General features: G+C 49.9%; 1 protein-coding gene across 2 annotated transcripts in view; it reads right to left on the reverse strand.

Moving 5' to 3' along the window:
• pigg (phosphatidylinositol glycan anchor biosynthesis class G) overlaps positions 1 to 21,128 on the reverse strand; it is a 70,055-nt gene that overhangs the window by 20,609 nt on the left and 28,318 nt on the right. For both annotated transcript variants that reach the window (XM_049002607.1, XM_049002606.1), the window contains exons 7-9: positions 15,216 to 15,433; positions 10,365 to 10,649; positions 5,821 to 6,197 (exon numbers count right to left, since the gene is read on the reverse strand). In XM_049002607.1, the coding sequence (XP_048858564.1) occupies positions 5,821 to 6,197; positions 10,365 to 10,649; positions 15,216 to 15,433 (880 nt within the window). The remainder of the gene's footprint in view (positions 1 to 5,820; positions 6,198 to 10,364; positions 10,650 to 15,215; positions 15,434 to 21,128) is intronic.

Consider the following 21,128-nt stretch of genomic DNA (forward strand, 5'->3'; position numbering starts at 1 on the left):
GACAGAATTTGATTACCGTGTGTGAGCTTGGGACTCCCGTTTCTCGGTGTTCCTGCCCTCGCCCTGCTCTCCGCGCCTCGCAAACCCACACAGACACACGCAGACAGGAACAGCCGCACGCCCTGCGTGGGCTCCGCCTCCTCGTGAGAGTTCCCAGGTACACGGCGTCCAGCGTACAAACCGGCACCATTGCTCTGCACTGCCTCTGCTCTTATTCTACTGAATTAGGGTTTGAGAGCAGCACCAGACGCATCTTCCGCACGAGCCGTGTGGGACATTCAGCTCATATCTGCTTCGGTTTCAGACAGGAGCTTGAAGTTTGTCCCTCAGATACCCTGGATCTTTGCTGAAGGGAACATTCTGGCATTAAATAAGGAGTAACAGGAACCACTGGGCTCAACCCTGTTCATCCACCTTCAATGACCTCTTGACCTCACCCCCAGGCTGTCTGTGTGTGAAGCTTGTACATTTTCCCTGTGCGTCTTCCAGGTGTTTTTCCCACAGCCCAAAGACATATGGGTAGTAATAGCAACATTTTGGAAGTAAACATGTGCTCCTGCTGTACGGTCCTCCAGTTCTGCTAGCTTAAGGCTCCATTAATTTATCCATTCATTTTCTATACGACTTTGCGGGGGTCCAGGGCCTATCCCGGAAACAAGAGGTACAAGGCAGCGGATGATGAGAGACACCATTCACATACCTTAGCACGTTTTTGGTCTGTGGGCCACCCCACTTATGAAACCTGTCATACTAAAAGTACACAGATTAAGGAATAAAAAGATACCAGATTCGATTCAGCAATTCCCCAGTCTCCTGTACCCTGTGAGGAACTTGGCTTCTGTTTTAATATCCATGTCTTAAAATGTAACATCTATGTTTATATATTAGCATTTATATCCTATTTATTACTTATTATTTTTCATTTGCACTACAACCAGTGAGCGCGATATTTCAGCTCAGTGTACAACTCACATGCATCCCATCACAAGCTAAGAATAAAAGATACCTTGAGTATTGACATCCTAACTGGTATCCTGTCTAGGGCACCGTTTCCCAACCTGGGCCTGGAGGACCCACAGACAGTTCATGTTTTTGCACCCTCCCGGTAGGGAGCAAAAAATGTGAACTGCCTAGCAGGGAGCTCAGAGGGAGCAAAAATGTGGACCGGCTGTGGATCCCCAAGGACCAGATTGGGAAACACTGGCCTAGGGTGTTACCCTACCTTCTGCATCCCTATGACCTTAATGAAGTTAAGGAGGACACTGGGATGGATTTCTTAGGAGATGTACCCGATGAAGACCTGAGATCCACACCACTATGACTGTTTTTGGTAGCACTGCATGGAATCGTGTACATTTATAGAAGTGACTCAGGCCTTTTAATGTGAAAGTCAGGCAGCATGGCGCCCGTGTGAGTATCTCCTCGCACGCTGCACAAAAACGACAGTCGCACACGAAAGCCAGCGTCTTTGATATCCCGGCGATACCGGCTCACCACTCCCCGGCAAATAATAGGCTGTTCCCAGCATATCGAGGTCATCTCTCAAGCCTCCGGAGTGCCGCAATAGCAACATTCAGGATCTAAACATAGCGACGATGAAGAAGATGCTAAAAATCAGCACTATCTGAGGGTCAATGGGCCGCATCCAGCATGGGTCAGCAAGCGGCAAAGGGGAACGCAGCCAGTCCTGAAACACTCAGCATCAGCGCCCAGACCCACTTTACTTTTAATCAGCTCATGGGCAGAAGCTCAAACGAGGTGCTCGCAATCGCTTTGTTCTTCGTGACCTGTGGTGCCCTGCATAATCCCTGCTCCTCTGCCACCGTCTTTTACAGATAATTCTGACAGCACATCAGTCTATTTTCCCATCATAAACCATACAGAGAACCATGCCGCTTACGTCAAAAGGTACCGGACTCTTTGGTTCGAGGATATGACGCTTTGCGCAAAGGCCATGATCACGGTCAATCACCTGGACCATCCATCCCAATTTAGATACTTTCATGAAATATTCATGACAGAAAGGCAGTTAGCTATTACCTTAGCACACCATTTTACTTCACACAATATTGTCGATTTGCACTGCAAAAAAAAAAAAAGTTAGAGAACAGCTGAAACAAGACGTAAGTACTTAGAACCATCACTACTGTTTCATAAAATGTCAGTTTAGAATGAAGATATAGCCCTTAACCATCCATCCATCCATCCATCCATCCATCCATCCATCCATCCATCCATCCATCCAGCATGTCCAGCACAGAGTTGTGAAGACCACCAAATAAAACCACCTAGATACTCTTTGCACATACAAATTCACATAAATTTAAATGGATGCACATTTCTAAACAAATGCCAGCCCGGATAACGTGCTTCTCACAGCTGGGAGAAGTGTGGTGAAGGAGAGCTTATGCGGCGGCCTTCTGACGCACTTCCCACGAGGGGATTCTGCCCGAAACGAGGCTTTTTCACTACGAGCTCTCAATCAAAATCAGGAGAGAGCAGATGCCTCCCACTACCACCTCGTCGGACGACTAAAGCACCGGAAGCCGACTTCCAGGGAGACAGGAGCCCGGCAAATGGGCCAGAGAACTGACTGCGGACCGGTGACGCGACGTCGATCTCAGCCGCCGGGATCCACAACTTCCCCAAGGACGGTTATTCTGGTCCTGCAGGGGAAACTCCTGTCACACAAGAGGTGGATGTGGAGGCAGAGCTTCAGTCGAGCTTCCAGGCATTCCCGGGCATTCCCCGACTGAATATTCCTCGAGATCTGGAAACACCACTTTCAAGTAGGATGTCCTTCTCCTGGCCTCTCCTTACACCGCGCTGAACACAGAGACCAATTTTTTCCCATGTCAATGAGCAGGAGCTTTAACGAGGCCACTAATTAGGCCGACGTCTGATCCATTCGCAAAAAAGCAGTACTTAGGGCTTTTCAGGAATTACATCTTGACCATCTTCCATTAATTCAAGGGGAAGTGTTAGAATTCCCGTTATTAGTCACATGATTGCTGAATTGTTACATTTTCCTTATACAAAGGGAGCCGACGGCAGATGATATCATTTCAAACAAAATCCTACCATTATCTTAAACATTTTCTATTAAATCCTCAGGGCCTGGGCTGTACCACCTCCGCTCAGATCATTTCAATTCTCACTGACTGGTTTCTCGGCAGCTCAGCACAGAGATTCCTGAGCTCAGCCTTATGAAATGAAGTGGGGATCATAACGAGTGTTAAGCTGCTTAATAAAGAGAGTTCATTGCTGGAATTATGTTAATTGCACAATGAAGCGGCTTTGGAGAGACACACAGGTGATTTGGGACAGATCTTCTTGGATTGAAATACTTCACGGTCCTAAAGCTTCAGACAAAGGCTAACACCCAGGAACATGCAGATACTAAATAAATACAACTCAGTACAAAGGAGTAACTTAATCCACTGGGGTTATTTCCCTAAAAGAACAGCCTTCGAAAGGTAATATGAAGTCTGGTTAAATCGCCATTTGCTCCTTCTTTGAAGATTAACTCAGGCAAAGATGAATTATGAGTTCTGGATCAAACGGCTCATTGTCTGCTGAACTAAGGTAGCAACTGAACCCTCTGTATGAATAGCATCATCAACCTGGGACCAATCCAAGCCATGACAGTAACAGTATACAATGTGATCTACAGTAAACTTGCATCAGAACTTCATGGGTTCAAGACCCCATACAGACACACCTCCCCTCCACTGTTCACCCCTCAGTTCCCAGCACTCACTATTGCGCCGCCTGAAATCAGGGGGGGTCAGCTGGTCCCTGTTTAGCCCATGAGGGACCCCACCTGGCTCGTCCTTCACATCGCTACATTTTTTCTGATGCTGGCGAGACCCCCCCCCCCCTCCCCCCCATCCCCCGCGGAGATACAGGCGGAGAAAGCGCCTTGAAGGGCTAAAAGCAAAGCGAGGGCCCCAGGCAAGGAGGGCCCCCCCACTGAGGAGGATACCAAGGAGCTCTGAGAACAGTAGTCAGGTGGGGCGATCGGTGGGGGGGGGTCGTGTCAAAACATGGAGGCGGACAGTTCAAATCCAAGTTGGCTCCATGTTGGAGACTGGATACGAAATCGAACTTTTGCTATAGAAAAAATCTGTGGCATATATGGTACTGTACAAAAGTACCGTATATGCAACACAGTGAAAGTCAGTGAAAGAAAGTTGTATTTATATGACTGGCATATTGGCTTAGCCATTTCAAATCCTCTCCTAAATTCACCCCAGTATTTGCAGCAGCTGAGCAATATATCCATATTTCTGCTGACTGCACGCATACCATGTCTGGCCAATCAGTACTTCGTTAAATTATCTAACTAATTAAGTTAATTAACTGAGCTGATGGTGAAATTTAATGAATGCGTGGAATGGGCTGGGGTGGCCCTGAGGAGAGGTTTGGGAACTGAAGCTGTGTTCATCTAGACATCCGACTAGATAATGGCAACTTTCTGGAGAACGGAAGGAATTCTTCTTAGTTTTTATTGTGCTGCTGTTAATTTGCATATGATCTAATGTTAAATTGTTCTTTTTTTTGAGAAAATACACACTTTCTAGCCAGATAGACAGATTTAAACATTGCACTTTTTAAGACTTTAGCACAGCATTTGTGTATAAAAAGCACAAAAATGTAACAATTGTGCATCTCATCACCGGGACGCTTTGTAAGTGACCTGTTGCGCCTGAGTGCATCAGTTACCCTGCTATACCGTATATGCTGTTGCTCATCACAGAAATACAGAGATACAGCAACCTTCTACAGGCAGAAGATGCTGACATTCTGACCTCACACCGGTGCTAGATCACCTTGGCCATCGTTCATCTGCTGCGCTGTCACAGACAGAAACACACAAGCCGGGAAACGCATGCTGAATTACGGCCACGCTTCAAAAAAAAAAAATTGAGAATGAGATCTGGCCCCCTTGTTGCCTCCCCGATTTACTGCTGCGGAAAGTGTCACAACATCCCAAGCTCGACAAGGACAAGTGCACAAATCCCGCACTTGACAAAAGAGTTCGGCCACAGGCCAGACCCCCCCCCGCCCCCCCACCCCACCGTCGCATCTGATTAGTCAGCGGTGAGGTGATGCTGGCACACTTGGGGCGTGACTCTGGCGTCAGCCTCCAGACAAGCGGAGAAGCTCGTCGCTTCCTGAATTGTAGGCCTGTGACCGAAAAAAAAAAAATCGAACTTACCATCTGGCAGAAAACTTTAAAGACCCCCAAGACCTTGGCCTAGGAAGGACATGACCTACGTGAATCGCAAAGAGGGTCCTCGCTGATGTTACACGTGCTCACATGTCCACCACATTTCATTATATGTATCCCAGGTCACTCCCGCCCCGACACGCGACTCATCACCCAAATGCTGCCGACTTACTCAAAAGTTGCAACACAAACACAAATAAAAATCACACTTGCAACTCCTCCGAGTTTCCTTTGTTTCTTCCCATAAATACAAACGTCCTTGGTGCTGATTACCAAAGACATTACACCATCCTCGTAATGTTCTAACCTCGGTTATTTATGTCTGTGGCAAAGCTATAGTAATAATAATTTATTAAAAATAAATAAATAATAGAAATATGCTGAGTCATGAGCTTTATTAATAGTGCACAGTATAGAGCCGCATAAAGATATCGACTGCAGACACTGTGTGATCTATCTCAAACACAATCCTTAAATCTTGGCTATAAGATGGATAGTGTTATTTATCTAGCCGAGGGTCACAATATTAATGCCTCTAGAGGTACGTTGCTGGATCCTAACCCTTTATACCCCAAAGTGGTGCTTACCTGGTGAGCCAGTGTCCCAGGTCCGGCAGGTGTGCCCACTGCACCCCCGTCTGATTGAGGGAACGCAGAAGGCGGCAGAAAGTTAGGGTCATGAGGGGCGTGGTCAGGGCTAGCCACTTCCTGTTTGAGGAACTGGAATGGGCCGGTTTGTCACGGGGGGCCAGCAAGGCTCCGTCATCCGCCGGGGGCCTTTTCTCCCGGAAGTACTTGCGGCAGACGTCCTGGAAGACGGCCAGGCAGAGGGTGTTGAGCAGGAAGTACCAGGTCTGGTGCTCCTCCTCGATGAAGCTGCTGGCTGCCAAGCTGAGCGTGTGGCCCACCGTCCCCGACAGCAGCAGGACGTCCAGCTCCGAGAAGCAGCCCGAGTTACCGGCACTCTGGGGATGCGCCAAGAAGGCATGGGACAGCCGGGGGGGGGGGGGGGGGGGGGAGGGAGAGGACAAGAGCTTTTAGGTAATTGCTTAGTTGGTTGTAAAAAAAATATATACAAACATGCACAAACATAATATAAAATATGCAGAGCACAGTGGCTTAGCATGGTGCTGACACCATTAGGGAGGGGGGTTTCAATCCTCTCTATGCTCTATGTGTAGGATTTGCATATTTCCCCGTGTTCACCCATCTGGATCCTGTATTTCGAGGAAACGGTACAGATAGCAGACTACAGTGTCTTCAGAAAACAAGAGGGAGCGAGAGCAGGGTGTGATTGCTGGGGATGCAAGATGTATTTCTTTGGGGCGACACGAGATATTGTCAAAAATCTCAAAGGAAGGACGCAATAAGATCTTCAGAATGAAAGTTCAGATCAAAAAAAGTCAACGAGCAGAAGTGGACTCGAATCAGCCTGAGGAGGAAGAGGGTATTAAACTTCCGAGAAAACGTCCGGGAAAATGCTCGACGTGATCTAAGAACGTTCCACTTATCTGGCTATTAAATACAAAGCTAAATGCCACGGCAGCTAATTCCGCAGCCTGCATTCAAGAGCACAGTACCTTCCAGAAGTGCCCGCGTCCATTTTTGGAAACCTTTATGTAAGTCAAAGCCCACTGGACAGCTCGTGAGGCAGTTGGATTTTTTTTTATGGTTTATCTCCAAGTATGGAAGATGAACAGGCAGCTTGATGGTCAAGGAGAGAAACTTCTGCTTCATCAAACAATGACAGAGCCAAAAGGTCTGCAGAAGATTCAATCATTATGGGGCTTCACTGACACCCCAGTACCAACACCACCCTTGTATTCTAGATATTCTAGATATAAATACGGTCTTACGTCGAATTACGCCTGATCCAGTAGGATGTTAGCGGGTGTGCTACTTAGAGTAACAGGTGCGGGAGAACAGGGGACATTGCCAGCCGGATACTGTAACAGCTAACTCTCCATATCTGACTATCTAGAGTAATGTATTTGTGATGGACAGCTACAATATCGAGATACGCCCAAATTGACATGCATCCAATGTTCCAGGTCCCAAATGTGATCGCAGGTCTACATAAGGCTGCAGAATGTTAACGCAGTAAGATTAGCTCCCTTAAAACGACGCCATTTCAGAAAGTTCACCCAACCTTAGATTTGCATTTCACGTATATAGCGGACAGGTTCGTCCAAAGCGACGTACAAGTGAGGCAAATAGCACATCGTAAACCTACGTGCTGTCAAACAGTTGACTAGGCATAGCTAGGCTGAGCTTCCAGTGGGTGCCCAGGTATGAGTGCCAGCAGTATTGGAGCAGGAGCTACACAACGTCTCCCAAACTAAGTGAGAGGCTAATAAGATTAGGTGATGGCGACACAGATGTGCAAAGGCAATCACTGGGTCCATCCTCACATCATCACTGACAGTCTGGTGCAAGGCCACCGTGATACAGGACAGGTCCAGACTCCTACGCCCTCATCAAGTCCGCCCAGGTGTCAGCTCAGCTGTCACCCGCCCTCCGCCCAGGTCCCTCACACCTCCCGGCCCAAAGAAGGAGCAGGCAGGATCATCGCCGATCCCTCTCCCCCACCCACGGCATCTTTTAAACACCCCATTCTGAGCTGACATTCTGGTCACTGAAAACCAAGACTTTTAGATGCAGAAAGTGATTCTTTCCCTGGGCTGTCGCAGAATGACACTTGACGATATATGTTACGTCCACAATGTCAGGAGTACAACTCTACTAGTTCCGGGAATCCAGCAGGGCACCACGCACCGTACGTTTATCCGTTATTAATTTACTTAAGTTGTTTGTATGCTGATTTTCAGATGTTATCACTGGACTCCTATCCCAGCTCTGTGCTGTTGTTTGTTACATGTTGTAAACACCACGCCGAGCCGAACTACGAACTTACACGGCCAATAAACGTCATTGTAATTCTGATCCTCTGTCTCCAATCACTTTCTCCAGACCCGAACCCTAAAAGTCCAGCTGCCTCGTCCATCTCCCTGCCCGTCATATATATTCCACCCCCATGACGCCCCACTCTTAGGTATGGATTACAAAGTCCCCCCTCCCACCCCCCGGCCCTGCTTAGCTACCTGGGAAATTACTCACAAGCTCAGCATGCTGACAGTTCACTCACAGCTGCGCCTAGGGACACACACACACACACGCGCACGCACGCACGCACACACACACACACACACACACACACACACACACACACACACACAGTTAATCATTGTCCCAATCAGTCACACACTTGTGTCACTCAGGTACACAGTCATAGTTATACATAAATCTGCATGTTTTATGGGGGGGGGGGGGGATTCTCCATACAGAAATACAACCCCGCTCCCCAGCTCCAGCCCAGCTATTCCCTTTATTGATCAGCAGTGCCACACACCCACGCTCCTGGTGGACCGTGTGACCAAGCGCACCTCCGTCTCCACCGCTAACGCACACGGCCAGCCCTCTCCCCAGCCCCCAGGTCTCTCATAAGTGAAATGTGTTCTGGGAAAACTTATACCCGAGCTCTCTGCAGCCCAGCTTCTGATTGGCTACTGCCTCTCTGGCTGCTCCAGCCTGTCACATCTTTGGGGGGGGGGGGGGGGGGATCCAAACTGCCTATTTAAATGCTAATCTGTCACTGCTGCTGGAGACTCCCCTCTGAGGCCTCTGTTGATTGGGGCCACACCCACATCTGCACTCGGCTATGACATCACCGAGCTGCTTCCCGGCCATTAACCGACCGCATATAGCTAAGGGTTACCTGCGGTCAGACGAGGACCCCTCACCTGGCCTGAGGATGCTCAAGTTCACCTACCCCTGACCTGCCTGGCCACTTAATCTGCTTTTTGCATTGGCACTTCCACACATGGCACAGCAGGGGGCAGCAAAGAGCCAAAGGGCAAAATTTCCCTGACAGCCATCGACGTGCGTCCGGGCAGCTAGACACTGGTACGATGACGCGTCATTATGGTGGCAAACATTAACAACAGGTTCAGGCTGTATCACAGCAGGAGGTGATCTCGAGCTAACCTCCCCGTTCCATCTTTGAGTTCTTTGAGGTGTATGCGGCGGCATCTCGAGTCTGAGCGCGCTCCCACGAGCTTTCCCACGCCTTCCCCATCAGCCTCTCTCTGTCCTGGTCTCGCAAGCTGGTCCATGTGAAACCGCTGAAATGCCATCTCCGGTCTGACAGAAAACTCTCCCCCATTAAGTGCCATCGTCGATGGCAGCTGATGGTAAATAATTAAAAGCGATGCACTTAAAATGAAATGCCGTCTTCGTGGCGGGGATCCTCTGCCTCGGAAAGCATTCGCTAATCATTAAGGAGCCTCTTATTATATTACACTAGAGCTGAAAGACAGATTTCATTACGCTGCACGACCTACACAATGCAGGCTTCATAAAAGTGGATACTTGGTGGATTTTTTAACTAGTCTGATGATCCATGCTGCCTTTTCCTCCTTGTCTGCTTTTTGTTCCTGCCCAGATCAACCCCCACCCGCCCCCCCCCGGGGGAATTAGCATCTCCATTTACATTGTGATCCCTGCCTTAGGCCCACCCCAGCCTCTCCCATACCACCAACCCCGCCCCACAACCCCACAACCGATGCCATGTCCGCAGCACCAGCCCTACCCACACCAATCAGCCTAGCCCCCAGCCCCACCTAAGTCCAGCTCACAGCACCAATCCCACCCACACCACCAGCCCTGGCCCCAGCTCCACCTACAGTCCGACCCACACCACCAGCCCTGCCTCTAGCCCTACCCATAGCCCCGCCCACACCACCAGCCCCACCTCTAGCCCTATCCACAGCCCCGCCCACACCACCAGCCCCACCTCTAGCCCTACCCATAGCCCTGCCAACACCACCGGCCCCGCCTCTAGCCCTACCCACAGCCCCACCCACACCACCAGCCCCACTTCTAGCCCTACCCACACCACCGGCCCCGCCTCTAGCCCTACCCATAGCCCCGCCCACACCACCAGCCCCGCCTCTAGCCCTACCCATAGCCTCACCCACACCACCAGCCCCACTTCTAGCCCCGCCCACACCACCAGCCCCACCTCTAGCCCTACCCATAGCCTCACCCACACCACCAGCCCCACCCCAACTCACCTTTGCGGCAGGGCGTCCCATGGGGGCCAGCCTCCGGGCAGCCAGGCTGAGGAGAAGGCAGAGGCCAGCCGAGGCAGCTGTGAAGAGGATGATGGTGGCCCCCCAGTGCAGGTTGCAGGGGAAGCAGAGCTCCCCCGCTGATGTGCACACCAGCACATGCATGGCGGCTGCCAGCAGGCAGAGCAGGAAGAAGGGCAGCGAGAGCAGGGCGGGGCCTAAGGGGAGCTCCACCTCCGCTCCGCTGCTCAGCGCCTCCGGCATGGCCAGCAGAAGGAGCAGCAGCACCTGTGTGGAGAGGGCGGGGCAGTCAGGCCTCACTGAACCCACCCCCCCCCCCCCCCCCCAAAAAAAAATAAATAAAAAACTCAAGTCGGAAAGACACTACTTGTTGCTTTAGTATAAAACATCTCAAACTCTGGGCAAGGAACCAACCAGCTGGTTGGAGGGAAAAAAAAGTGACAGCAAACTAAACCCTGCAGCGTAAATATCGATGTGCGGATGCATGAATGGAATTCGGCAGAAGACTACAGAGCTCCGACCCACAATGACAGCAGACGACTGGCCTTTGAACACATATATTCCCATTTCCTGAAGGAACGCCCACAGACAGACGGCACCAATCCAGGCTGCCTGGGGTCGTTTTGTGATGTTTCCTTCAAGGACTTGGCTAACTGGGCAGCCCCACGATTTAAATGATTGGGGGCGGACGACTAAATCAAGTCACAGACAGCAGACAGAAAATGAAAAAAAAAAAAACAAACAAAAAAATAATTAATTGTTGCAGTTTGAATTTCAGCGTCGGAGTTCAGCCAAGACTTCCAGCCTGACCTTCCTGACCTTCCTCTACCTGCCTGTCTCCAGAGGAGACAGGGGTTTCATATCCACGGTGACAGGGCGCTGGAAACCCCCATTCTGGGGAAGAACTTCCCTGCCTAACTGTCTGTACCCCATCCCTGCGACGAGGACTCGGAGAACGTGAAATCCTCCGTCGTGACCGTCATACATTCCTGCCTCTGTTAATGGCCAGATCCTGTCGCAGAGTAGGCTTTAGGGGCTGTTTCCGCTGTAAATAAGGCACGTCACTTTTTATTCTGTATCCCATAATGATATGTTGCCTAATAAATTTAGAGAATAATTATTTAATAAAAAGACAACGGCAATGGAAGCAATTTTTTCGGTCCTTTTGAGTATGACTGTCTTTTTAACTTCTTAAAAACACAAATAGCCCATCACTGTAATTACTTTAAGTAGAGTGTCCGCGCTACAATACTGATCTGGGATCAAATATCAGAAGAGGGAAAGTAGCCAGACACTTAAGCTGGAAGGTAGCCGAGAACAGAAAACCCCGAAACAGCCAGAGGGCATGAAACAGCATTATAAGGAGGAGGGGGTCAGTCCCCGGGGTCGTTCAGCGCCCCATCCTGGCAGAGGGACATGATGTAATAAGCGCCGATTCTGAACCCGGCACCCCGAGGGAGGTGACTCACTGCCCGAGTAATTAAAGCAATTAAATAGCAAAGGTAAAAGCAGGACTGGAATGCGGCACCCAGCGGGCACTTGGTTCACGACCCCCTGGTTAAGTGTCGATGTCCTGCTTAATTTCTCAAGTGGAGCTTGAGTCGAGACGATATGCACAGGTCAGGAGAGTAGAGGGGCTGGCTTTGGAGGAAGATTATGAACTGTGGGAGGAGAGATAAAAATCCACCCTAGACTAGGTACGGTTTACATTTCTCGGAGTAGAAATGGTGGCTCCGCCTCCAGGTGTTTCCTCCCCGCTAGTTTTTGCCAACGACGAACATGGTCAGCCATTAGCAGTTACTGCAGAGTTGTTCACAATATGAATGGTGGTCAAATGCACGTTTTTCTATGACTGTGGCAGGGGGGACTGGCCACCATAAAGGTGCCCATGCAGTGTTCCTGTCATGGGACCCGTGAGAGGGGGGGCGGATGTCTTGTGTTAATCCCTCACATCTTGTTGCGCGGCTCGGCCACTCGGCTGTCAAGGGAAGGCTCTTATTTACCCTTTGGCTGGAGGCGTACGAGGCCCAGAAGGAATACATGAATTTACAATGTCCCATGACTGCAGGGCTTTCTCACATGCTCTCTCATGGGTAAATTTTGTCCTTTAATACTAGACACTTCCAGCTCGCCAGTGGAAGCCGATTCTGTCGACTCGAAGTGCACAGCCCCCCCGCCACCCCGGGTCAGATATTTCTGAATAGAGCCCCATCTCCCCAGGACAGCAAACGCAGCATCCGAGGGACAGCGTGAAAAAAGCTAAAGTTAAAAGCGCTTAGATCTGTGGAATATCGAGCTTATTTTACCCTCATATATATAAATGTTAGCGTAACGTCTGTCAGCGTAACGCATGTTTATAAACACTGGCAGCCTTTTTGGGCTCCTGCTATGTTTGTAACGCATTACTGCTGCGATGCTGGATATTTCATTTCATGCTTTATATTTTAGTGATGTGAATTAGGTACTTTTTTAAAGGGTGCTACAACAAGCACCCCCCCCCCCCCCAAGTATGTAAGCCAACAACCTTCAGGTATGTTTATAAACACTGACTTTTTTGGGCTCCTGCCTTGTTTGTAGCGCTTCACTGCTGATACCGCGCTCGATACCGATCATTCACTGGATGCTCAGCCTAGCTGCACTCATCCCTAATTGGCTCCTTGAGAGCTGCATGCTGGTAATGCGCCATCTGCTTCACGTCTACGTTGCTTTGGTCGGCTAAATAAATAAACGTACGCGAGATATAACACAGCATCAGCTGCGAGAGAAAAAGATGGATAAGCAGAGATTTGCGCTGCCTCCTCTGTCCCGATGTGGATATTAAACATCTGATGCCTCTGCGTTGGTGGAGGGAGGAGGAGGCTTCGGTGTAGGTCGGCTTTAAAGCACCGTCACCCTCTGCAGAGAGGGTGTGGTCAAAGTGTGGATGGTTATCAGGCTGGACTGGCAGCGGGGGTGATTACCATTACTCAAAGCACGCATTTGTGTGGGGTCCCCTGTTGGCCACAAACAGTCACTACACTAAATTTTAAATAAGCTTCTGATTTAAGAGACGCTGAAGCAGAATGTTCTGCTAACCAGCTAGCTAGCTACCGTCTTCTAACTCGACTCGCCAGATAACGTTAACGTCATATGCAGCCGTGAATGGTTTGTATCCCAGTGGCACCACAAAAGAAAAACTATCAGTTTTTTAGCGGGGGGGGCCCCCAAAACACCAAACCCGCCCCTGGACACACGGGTGTCGCACTAAAAGCCCCTCTTTGATGGCGCTGTCCCTGTTAATGAAAAGCCCGAGAAACAGGACTAACCAGAGGACAGGAACTGCTGGTCTGGGGCAAAAATCACATGTGAATAATCAGCAATGGCATTTCAACAGGGAGCGGATCGATAAGAGTGTATAAGAGACCCGACGGATCTCGTTCCCGCAGCCTCGCCTTCCCGCCTGGAGCCTCGCCAAGCGCCACTGCAGAGGGTCTTCTCCTCCCCTCCCCTCTCTGCACCCCCGATGACGGCAAGAACACTCAATTTCACACCCGTCTACCGAGCCTGGGGCGTGAAGCAGAACGAGGCCCCCAAACCCCACCAGAAGGAACCTTTCCGGCTTTTCCCGGCCTTGAGGCGCTGTCTCCGTTGCGAGCGCGGCCTCCTAATTAACTCTGCAGAGTCACACTCGGCTTCTTACACCCACATAGGCCACCCGTGAATATAGACTGCTCTGTTTATAGTGGCTCAAGCTGCTGGTTACCCTGGAAACCTGCTACTTTCAAAGCAAGAAGACAGTGAGGTGTGTGACACCTGAAGTACATGTGACTGGGCTAATGCTAGGGCTGACGCAGCATAGCGTCCGTGTGTCGTACCATCTGCATGCTGAGTACCTCGGCAGTTCCCATAGACTTCCACGAGCCAGGCACTTAAGCAGTTCTTTTTAATGATCTTTTTCGGAAATAACATTAGGGGAATCGCCCATCAGGGTTTCATTTGCATACGGAAAAAGCTTATTGTAAATTAACCCCTATTTCTTAATCCACACTCAAAGAATCCACATTATAAAAATAAACAGCCTTTAACATAATGCAATACAAACTATCATTAAAGTAACTCCTTTCCTTCAAGAAATGGGTCTTTACACACAGAAGTCGAGGGGGCAGTATATAACACTTGCGACCATAGAAGGTTGTGGGTTCATATCCTCATCGGTCATTGAGAAAGGCCCTTCATTCCAACTGCACCAGCCCCACTGGCTGACTCTACTCTCTGATCATCACTTATATGTCACTTTGGATCACAGCACCTTCTAAATCAATTTAATTGCAAAGATAATATCTGTCATGTACATGTTACTTCGCTGCACTTACCAATGCCCCAAGAGAGACACCATGCAACATAGCAACTGGGGAACCTGTGATCTGATTAAGTGTCTGAGTGAAATAGAGAGGTCTAGTTAACCTCGTGACCACAATACTCAAGTAAGCCATGCTGATTAAGTTCTAGAACAGCTTTTCCCATCCTGGTCCTCAGGAACCCCCAAACGGTCCACATTTTTGTTCCCTCCCAGCTCTTCACACAAAACAAACTAAAGTCAGAAGCCAAGGAGGCAATACACAGCTCCGTGGTTTAGAAACCTGCGACCATGACCGGAAGGTTGTGTGTTTGCATCCCCATTACCACTTAAGAAAGTACCGGGAGTTGGGAGGAAGCAAAAATGTGGACCGTCTAGGGGTCTCTGAAGACTGAGTCGGAAAATATTGTTCAAGAAGAGTCTACAAAGACAAGCAAAGCACAAGCAGAAGAGCGGGTTATTCTCAAACAGGTACCACCATTGGACCTTGGACGCACCTGGAGGATGAGCACCATGCCCAGCACCATGGAGTACATGTCGTACTTCCCCAGCTGCCGGCTGAGTGCTGCGTTCATGGCCTTCAGCGCGTCCAGGTACTGCTTCAGGACCTTCTTGCCCACGTTGAGCAGCACCTCCGACGCGTTACCTTCCAGGTACAGCTTCACCCAGTTGGCGTGGGACTTCTCCGCCACGCGGAACAGCTCGTGGCCTTCCTCTGTGGGGCGGGGGATGGGAGAGGAAGGAGGGCATGATGGGAAATGGACACTTCCTGTGGAGGCCTCTGGCCCTTAAAAAAACCAGGCCAATTGTAACTGGGGGTCATAAAAACAGCGAGTGCTTTTTGTGTCCATTTTATTGAGAAATGTGAAATCATCAGTACTGGGAAACATTTCTCCCCAAAGTGGGGGCTGGCCAGCGTGCGTGTAACGCCCACCCCCCCCATGTACGAAATCTCTGTACATCCCAGGCTGCAGCCCTCATAAAAGCCGGATGCCTCACTGTCACTCAAAAACAAAAAGTGCTTCCCCCATCGCCTCCCCAGCTGAGCCTCCATATCTCATCAGGAGGTCGTCGCAACCCCCAAACCCAGCAATTTTCAGCGTCTGCCACAAGGGACCTCCAGTGCTGATTAAGAGCGTGGGAGGAAGGGAGAGAGGAAGGGAGGGAGGGAGGGAAGGGCGGAGGATGGTGGAGGATGGTGGAGGAGAGGGCTACGGTGCCCTGGCCAGGCCGGTAATGACAGGCTGGCTGGCATTTCTCAGTGCCGGCTTCCTACAGCTCTCACTGCATCGCTGCTGCCGTCAGCCCCATGTGATCTCACCCTCTCAGCGGATGGGAGTCCCCTTCAAGGGAGCGGCCCAAGCCAAACCAGCCTCCACTATTCCGGAACCATCTCCACGCAGATCGCATTGCTTAGACCAGGGGTGGGCAATCTTATCCTCAAATGGCCAGTGTGTATGCAGGTTTTTGAGATAACCTTCAGATCAGCTGTTCAGACCCAGGTGTGAGGACTCTTCAGCAAATCAGTCCTCTAATTAGTAATTAACAGCATACACTGTGGCCCTTTCTTGATAAGATTGGCCACGCCTGGCTTAGACTAACATGGGAACTTCCCTCACAACTGCTTACATCAACGTGAAGCCCAGATTTATACCACCCATTTGCAATACAGTCAAGTTATAAAGAAAGAAAAGCAACATTACCCGATATTTTACCAGCCTGTCCTTGAGAAGCGGTTCGGAAAATGGACAGAGGGTCCTTTAATCATTGGTTGTGACTGGTGCATGACAACAATCTGCATAGATGTATTGTGACTCACAAAATGATGACAAAACACAAGATGTCAGAAGGATTTAGTGCACGGAACGGGCATGATGAAAAGAAGCTGCAGCAATGGAAATATCACTCAGCTGGGGCTGCGAGCCAGTGTGTCATCCCAGGACCAGGATTGGATGAGATGGTCACGTGACCCAGAGGACTTTTCTGGGTCAGTCAGACAGAGAAAGCTAGACGTAAGGCTGCCCAACAGACTCGGCTCATGTGACTTCTGCTGGTTCCATTTCTTTGCGCTGTGGGTTTTAGACACTTATCGATGGGCTCACTCACACATTCTGGAACGTTCCTAAGCCGCCCATCAGCAGCCAGAACGCCCGCTCTGTCCTTCTGTAACATCTGGCAAGATGCAGGTCCAAACCCGGCCCACGGATCGGTACCGCCGGAAGGGCACCCCATTCCAGCTCATCCTGCTCGGCCCAGCTGCAGAATCTTTCCTCAGGCTAAATATTTACGGCTTTTGCAGTTTGGGGGGGGGGGGGGGGGTGAAATTAGCGTAATTATAGGAACCAACCACACAGGGATGTGCAAAAAAAAAAAAGCTAATTAAGGCACTTAGAGAGTTTAGCGATCGCTACAGACACCAGAGCAACTTGCGAGTGATGTCTGTGGTCATCATGCTGAAGGGACCCCCCCCATAAACCCATGGTACCTATCCACATGAGGCAAAGCCAGCCCCGCCCACATGAGGCAAAGCCAGCCCCGCCCACATGGGGCAAAGCCAGCCCCGCCCACATGGGGGCAAAGCCAGCCCCTACTAATTTGGCTGTGGGAAATCAAGCCCACAGAGAAACGCTCTGTGTAGCTGGAAAGTGAGAAAGAGGAAAGGTGCATGAAGAAAGCTCCACCACCAACCTGGCTCACACTATCAGCGATGATCGTCCAAATTACGACAGGTTCAGTCTAAATGCCAAAAAATTACTGTAGAAGCACCCTTATAACTCGGCAAAAGTCGGACCTCATATTTAAGGAAAAGAGCACATGACCGCAGATATATCAAACTTACTGTTGTGATGTGACAGGAAAAGCTGAAGTGCGAATTCATCAAAGTAATGTTTCTCAAACCTGGAGCAGGAAGTGATTTGTTGGCCGCTGGATTCAGGCCGGCCGATGCGGCTTTCAGAACAGAGGGACAGGCCACAGACGCGAGGGGAAAGCCATGACTGACACAGAAAGCCTGAGCAGCCCAGACCTATTTCAGGCAGGGAGGATAAGAGTCTTCATTTCAGTGAGAAATCAGGGCAGTGAAGCCTCCACTCAATGACATTTGAAACATGCATTTCCAAAACACAATGAGAGTGAAAGAAAAAAAAAACCCACATAATTCATCAGCATAGTTCAGCAGCATGAATAACAGTCACCCAAAGCAATACTGACTGCTGGAAGGTTCAGCACCATGAACAGCAGTCCCTGATGGCAATACTGACAGCTGGAAGGCACAGCACCACAGACAGGGGCCCCAGAAGACGACGTGAAAAGCTGGAAGGTTCTGCACCACAGACACCGGCCCCAGATGGCAACACTGAAAGCTGGAAGGTCCAGCACCATGGACAGGAAATGTACACAGTGACACTGAAAGCTGGAAGGCTCAGCACCAAGGACAGCAGCCCCACACAATGACACTGACAGTTGGAAGGCTCAGCACCACGGACAGCAGCCCCACACAATGTCACTCAGTTGGAAGGCTCAGCACCACGTACAGCAGCCCCACACAATGACACTGACAGTTGGAAGGCTCAGCACCACGGACAGCAGCCCACACAATGACACTGACAGTTGGAAGGCTCAGCACCACAGACAGCAGCCCCACACAGTGACACTGACAGTTGGAAGGCTCAGCACCACGGAGAGCAGCCCCACACAGTGATACTGACAGCTGGAAGGCTCAGCACCACGGACAGCAGCCCCACACAGTGATACTGACAGCTGGAAGGCTCAGCACCACAGACAGCAGTCGCACACAGTGACACTGACAGTTGGAAGGCTCAGCACCACGGACAGCAGCCCCACACAGTGACACTGACAGTTGGAAGGCTCAGCACCACGGAGAGCAGCCCCACACAATGTCACTGACAGTTGGAAGGCTCAGCACCACGGAGAGCAGCCCCACACAGTGATACTGACAGCTGGAAGGCTCAGCACCACGGACAGCAGCCCCACACAGTGATACTGACAGCTGGAAGGCTCAGCACCACAGACAGAAGCCCCAAACAGCGATGCTGACAGCTGTATGGTTCAGCACCATGGACATTGACCTGTTTGCAAAGGCCCAGTACTCTGCTGGATTTATTGACCGTCACCAGCCGCCTGTGGCTGCCTTTTACAGCGGGTTGACAGTCCCGGTGAAGGCAAACAATTGGACATTCACCAGTAACCTCACAGCAGGGAGGGGGATTTGCTTCTCTAGCTCCTGAGTGCTCTGGGATATCCGGCCCCCCACAGGGCCTCCCCTCTCCTGCCCTCTTCCTCCTCGCTCCATCACCCCTAAAAAGCCTCATGAAAACATCACTCCAGGACTCTCCTTCAATATCTGACTGAAACAACAGTCCATGCTTCTCTCCAAAAGCAGCCTTCCCTCTTCTTCCGTTTTCTCTGATTTCCACATTCTATGCATTTTTTCACTCCTCTGACGACTTTTCCAGAGATGATGGGTATCATGGGTGAAGGTGCATCTAATTTCCAGATTCAGTTAGAATCATGTTTCGGTTAGTATGGGGGCTGCAAACCTTTTGATGTTTGGGGGGTGGGGTGGGGAATGGATCTTAAAAATCTCTAAATTAACCAAATCCCAGCATGCTAGACACCTCCGCTTTAGTGTCACGTTTGATCGGAAAATAATACAAATATTGAAAACTTCCTTCATAAACGGATGAGCAAATTTCCAAAACAAATTCCTTTGAGTTTTGAAAATTAAAAAAAAAAAATTCTTCATTGGATTAAATGATGACTGCAGTTTTGGCTCCCAATCCTCTAACATACGATGAGGAACCCTGGCTTAGGTCATTGGCAGTTTCATCTCAACAACAACAACAAAAAATGGATTTAATGATTGGAAATGCACATGCTGTAGCAAAGCTGCAAGCCAGGTTCACATAATGCTTCTGTAACACTGCAGCACCCCTAAATCCTCCTCTGAATGCCCAGCACATCCCAGGGCGCTTAATGACCACGGACAGCTGCCAGGCTCAGTATCGGGGGCTACGCACTCGCCCAGCCTGTGCTGCCGTCTCACACCGGGCCAGGACAGCCGGACCTCCATGCCCACTCGCAGCATGAAAGCAAGGCTGACAAAGGAATCACAGAATAGGCGTAGTCGGCTCCAGTTGGGATCGTTTGCATTATTTCTGCTCTTTGGTGATTTGGCAGACGAGGGCTGTGCTGGGCACCAAAAGGGAAGCAGGTAAATTTGGCTGAGAGTTGCCACAGCGAAGGGCTTGGGAGTCGCTGCAGAAAATCAGCGGAGTTTCTTCTTCAGCCAGAGACATTACTAAAGGTGGACCGAGCCCCATTACATATAAAACAGGGTGAGGGTGTTAAGGTGGTTCTCACTTTTGAGTTTGGAATGTAAACAATGGGGGCGAGTGACTGCACACTGTAAACTGCTCAGTGTTGTGGGGGGGGGGGGGGGGGGCTTGAAGGAGTTCAGTCGTTATTCCAACAGTACCAGTCAAAAAGTGTATCAGTACTATCCTCAATTATTTAAAAATGTAATCAAGACATCAAAATTATAAAAATAACAAATATTGAAGTATGACCAAAACAGTAACAACAAATAATAATAATAATAATAATAATTCATTGGAGTGTGGGCAGCTCTGTGAGGATGGGACTCAGAAGGTTGCCGGTTCAAATCCCTGGGTCGGCTGAGTGATCCCACCATTGGACCCCTGACCAAGGCCCTTAACCCCAATCGCTCCAGGGACTGGCTCACCCTGCTGTCTCCTCTACGCCAGATTCATGAGCTGGCCTTTTTCAGCTGTCCTGAAGGAGGACCTACATATATACTTGACCACTCATTGGCCAGTTTTCCTTCACTCTCTGGTCATACTCCACCAAAACGATCTCTTTTGTGTTCATGTCAGGTGGCCAGTTCATCTGACACTATCACTCTCCTTTGTAGGCGTGTCCAAGTAGCGTAAATGGTAACGTATAAGGCGTCTGGTCGTGAGACCCCTCTGGTGAGACCCCTGCCGTGGAGCAGTTCTGGCATGTCATTTTGAAAACCAGGTTACCGGCCAGAAAACACTGACCAATCAGAGGAGGGGTTGGCTCTTTTGGTGCAGTGAGCGAAAGCCGTTAATGGAAATCTGGCTGTGTTTTCGTGTTTAAAAAAAAAAAATAAAATCACAAAAACCCAATTTCCTTTGCCTGGCAACAGCAAAGTTGCAGCCGGTGATATTTCAAAAGCACTGCGGTCGCCATGGAAACAGCGGTGCCCAAAAAATATGAGGGGAAAAAAAAAAACCCCCAGATGATGATGCTGGTAAATGATGCCCAGCGAGAGTTACACCCTCCTCGAGTTCCAGCACCCAGGGATGATTAAGCCACTCTGATTCATTACGAGGCGTTTCTTGTAC

This window comes from Brienomyrus brachyistius, unplaced genomic scaffold, assembly GCF_023856365.1.
Source record: "Brienomyrus brachyistius isolate T26 unplaced genomic scaffold, BBRACH_0.4 scaffold70, whole genome shotgun sequence".
NCBI lineage: Eukaryota > Metazoa > Chordata > Actinopteri > Osteoglossiformes > Mormyridae > Brienomyrus > Brienomyrus brachyistius.